This window comes from Salvelinus sp. IW2-2015, unplaced genomic scaffold (genome assembly GCF_002910315.2).
Source record: "Salvelinus sp. IW2-2015 unplaced genomic scaffold, ASM291031v2 Un_scaffold3042, whole genome shotgun sequence".
NCBI lineage: Eukaryota > Metazoa > Chordata > Actinopteri > Salmoniformes > Salmonidae > Salvelinus > Salvelinus sp. IW2-2015.
The window spans coordinates 12,765-15,986 of NW_019944334.1; the positions used below are offsets into that span (position 1 = coordinate 12,765).

Here is a 3,222-nt window from a genome sequence, read left to right on the forward strand (position 1 = left end):
AGAGAGAGATAAAAAAACATGGACATCAACATTAGGACTGTCCATAGACGAGGAAGCAGACATGATATGACTATATTCTCAGTATTATCTCTTCCTCTCGCTTTCTCTCATTTAATCTCTCGTTCCCTCTCTCTTTCTCTCAGTTAATCTCTCGTTCCCTTTCTCTTTCTCTCATTTAATCTCGCGTTCTCTCTCTCTTTCTCTCCTTTAATCTCTGTTCTCTCTCTCTTTCTCTCCTTTAATCTTTCTCGTTCTCTCTTTTTCATTTATCTCTCCGTCCCCTCTCTCTTTTCTCTATTTAATCTCTCGTTCCTTCTTTTCTTTAATCTCTCGTTCCTCTCTCTTTCTTCTCTCATTTAAATCTCTCGTTCCCTCTCTCTCTTCTCTCATTTAATCTCTCGTTCTTCTCTTTTCTCTCATTTAATCTCTCTTCCCTCTCATCTTTCTCTATCTTAATCTTCGTTCCCTCTCTTTCTCTCATTTAATCTCTCGTTCCCTCTCTCTTTCTCTCATTATTTATCTTCTCGTTCCCTCCCTACTTTTCCCTTTTTCTCTCCTTTAATCTCTTTCGCCTCTCTCTTTCATGTTTTCTCCCCAACTCTCTCTATCTCTCTCGCACACAGCACCTCTCTCTCTGTCTCACACACCATCCTTACTTTGTTATATACCCTTTGTTGGCAATGACAGAGGTCAAACGTTTTCTGTAAGTCTTCACAAGGTTTTCACACACTGTTGCTGGTATTTTGGCCCATTCCTCCGTGCAGATCTCCTCTAGAGCAGTGATGTTTTGGGGCTGTTGCTGGGCAACACGGACTTTCAACTCCTTCCAAAGATTTTGAACTCCCTCCAAAGAACTTGCACAATTGGTGGCTGACTAAATACTTTTTTGCCCCATTGTATATATGGGCGGCAGGTAGCCTAGTGGTTAGAGTGTTAGGCCAGTAACCAAAAGGTTGCTCGATCGAATCCCAGAGCTGACAAGGTAAAAATCTGCCCCTGAACAAGGCAGTTAACCCCACTGTTCCCCAGTAGGATGTCAATGTAAATAAGAATTTGTTCTTAACTGACTCGCTTAGTTAAAAAAATAGCGTGCACCTTGACTTTTTCCACATTTTATTACGTTACAGCCTTATTCTAAAATTGATTAGTTTCCTCCCCCTCATGAATCTACACACAATACCCCATAATAGCAAAGAAAAAACAGGTGTTTAGAATTTTTTGCAAATTTATAAAAAAAAATAAAGAACTGAAATATCATATTTATATAAGTATTCAGACCCTTTACTCTCTACTTTGTTGAAGCACCTTTGGCAGCGATTACAGCCTCGAGTCTTCTTGGGTATGACACTACAAGCTTGGGACACCTGTATTTGGGGAATTTCTCCCATTGTTCTCTGCAGATCCTCTCAAGCTCTGTCAGGTTGGATGGGGGGCGTTGCTGCTCAGCTATTTTCAGGTCTCTCCAGAGATGTTAGATCGGGTTCAAGTGCGGGCTCTGGCTGGGCCACTCAAGGACATTCAGAGACTTGTCCCGAAGCCATCCCTGCGTTGTCTTGGCTGTGTGCTTAGGGTCATTGTCCTGTTGGAAGGTGAACCTTCACCCCAGTCTGAAGTCCTGAGAGCTCAGGAGCAGGTTTTCATAAAGGATCTCTCTGTACTTTGCTCCTGACTGTACTTTGCTCCTGACTCTTTGCTCCTGACTCCTGACTAGTCTCTGAAAAACATCCCCACAGCATGATGCTGCCACCATCATGCTTCACCGTAGGGTTGGTGCCAGGTTTCCTCCAGACGTGACGCTTGGCATTCAGGCCAAAGAGTTCAATCTTGGTTTCATCAGACCAGATAATCTTGTTTCTCATGGACTGAGAATCCTTTAGGTGCCTTTTGGCAAACTCCAAACGTGCTGTGATGTGCCTTTTACTGAGGAGTGGCTTAGTTTGGTCACTCTACCAATAAGGCCTGATTGGTGGAGTGCTGCAGAGATGGCTGTCCTTCTGTGAGAAAAGAGAGAGAGAATGGTGGTGTGTGAGACAGAGAGAGAGGTGGGTGTGCGAGAGAGATAGAGAGAGTTGGGGAAAACATGAAAGAAGAGAGGCGAACGAGAGATTAAAGCGAGGAGAAAGTGAGAGGGAACGAGAGATTAAATGAGAGAAAGAGAGAGGGAACGAGAGATTAAATGAGAAAAGAAGGGAACGAGAGATTAAATGGAGAGAAAGAGAGAGGGAAGAGAGATTAAATGAGAGAAAGAGAGAGGGAACGAGAGATTAAATGAGAGAAAGAGAGAGGGAACGAGAGATTAAATGAGAGAAAGAGAGAGGGAACGAGAGATTAAAGGAGAGAAAAGAGAGGGAACGAGAGATTAAATGAGAGAAAGAGAGAGGGAACGAAGATTAAATGAGAGAAAGAGAGAGAGAACGAGAGATTAAAGGAGAGAAAGAGAGAGAGAACGAAGATTAAAGGAGAGAAAGAGAGAGAGAAGCGAGATTAAATGAGAGAAAGAAAAGGGAACGAGAGATTAACTGAGAGGAAAGAGAGAGGGAACGAGAGATATAAATGAGAGAAGGAGAGGAACGAGAGAGTTAACTGAGAGAAAGTCATATCATGTCTGATGCTGGTTCCCTGTCTGGTCTATAGGACAGTCCTAATGTTGATGTTCCATGTTTTTTTAACATTTATTTAACTTGGCAAGTCAGTAAAGAACAAATTCTATTTTCAATGACAGTTAGGAACACTGCCTTGTTCAGGGGCAGAACGACAGGTTTTTACCTTTTCAGCTCGGGATTCAATCTTGCAACCTTTCGGTTACTAGTCCAACGCTCTAACCACTAGGCTACCTGCCGCCATGGGACAGTCCTAACGTTGATGTCCATGTGATTGGCTACCTCTAGAGCGTAACCTGAACCCTAAGCAGCCTGTCTGAGGAGGAGGGAGCAGGAGAAGATGTTAGCTGGGTTAACAGATGCCAGGGCCTGGCAGCAACACCAGGCATCACTACATCCTGGACTAGATGCAGCTAACCCCATGGGACATCTGTAAACATTTGACAGGTATGGGAATGGGCACCTGACTTTGTATAACAAGTCTGCGGCATTTTAGATTTTAGAATTATTATATTTTTAAACCATTTTCCAACAATTCTATATTGTTTCTCAACAAGGAGAATCCATGTTTACTTGACAGAACACAACATTTTTTTTCTCAGGTTTTTGCCCCTTACAATAC

General features: G+C 42.8%; 1 protein-coding gene across 1 annotated transcript in view; it reads left to right on the plus strand.

Moving 5' to 3' along the window:
* LOC112075234 (transcription factor XE1.1) overlaps window positions 1-3,222 on the plus strand; it is a 17,157-nt gene that overhangs the window by 10,220 nt on the left and 3,715 nt on the right. The window contains exon 3 of the mRNA XM_024142259.2: window positions 2,889-3,047. Coding sequence (XP_023998027.1) covers window positions 2,889-2,920 — 32 coding nt within the window. The 3' untranslated portion in view covers window positions 2,921-3,047. The remainder of the gene's footprint in view (window positions 1-2,888; window positions 3,048-3,222) is intronic.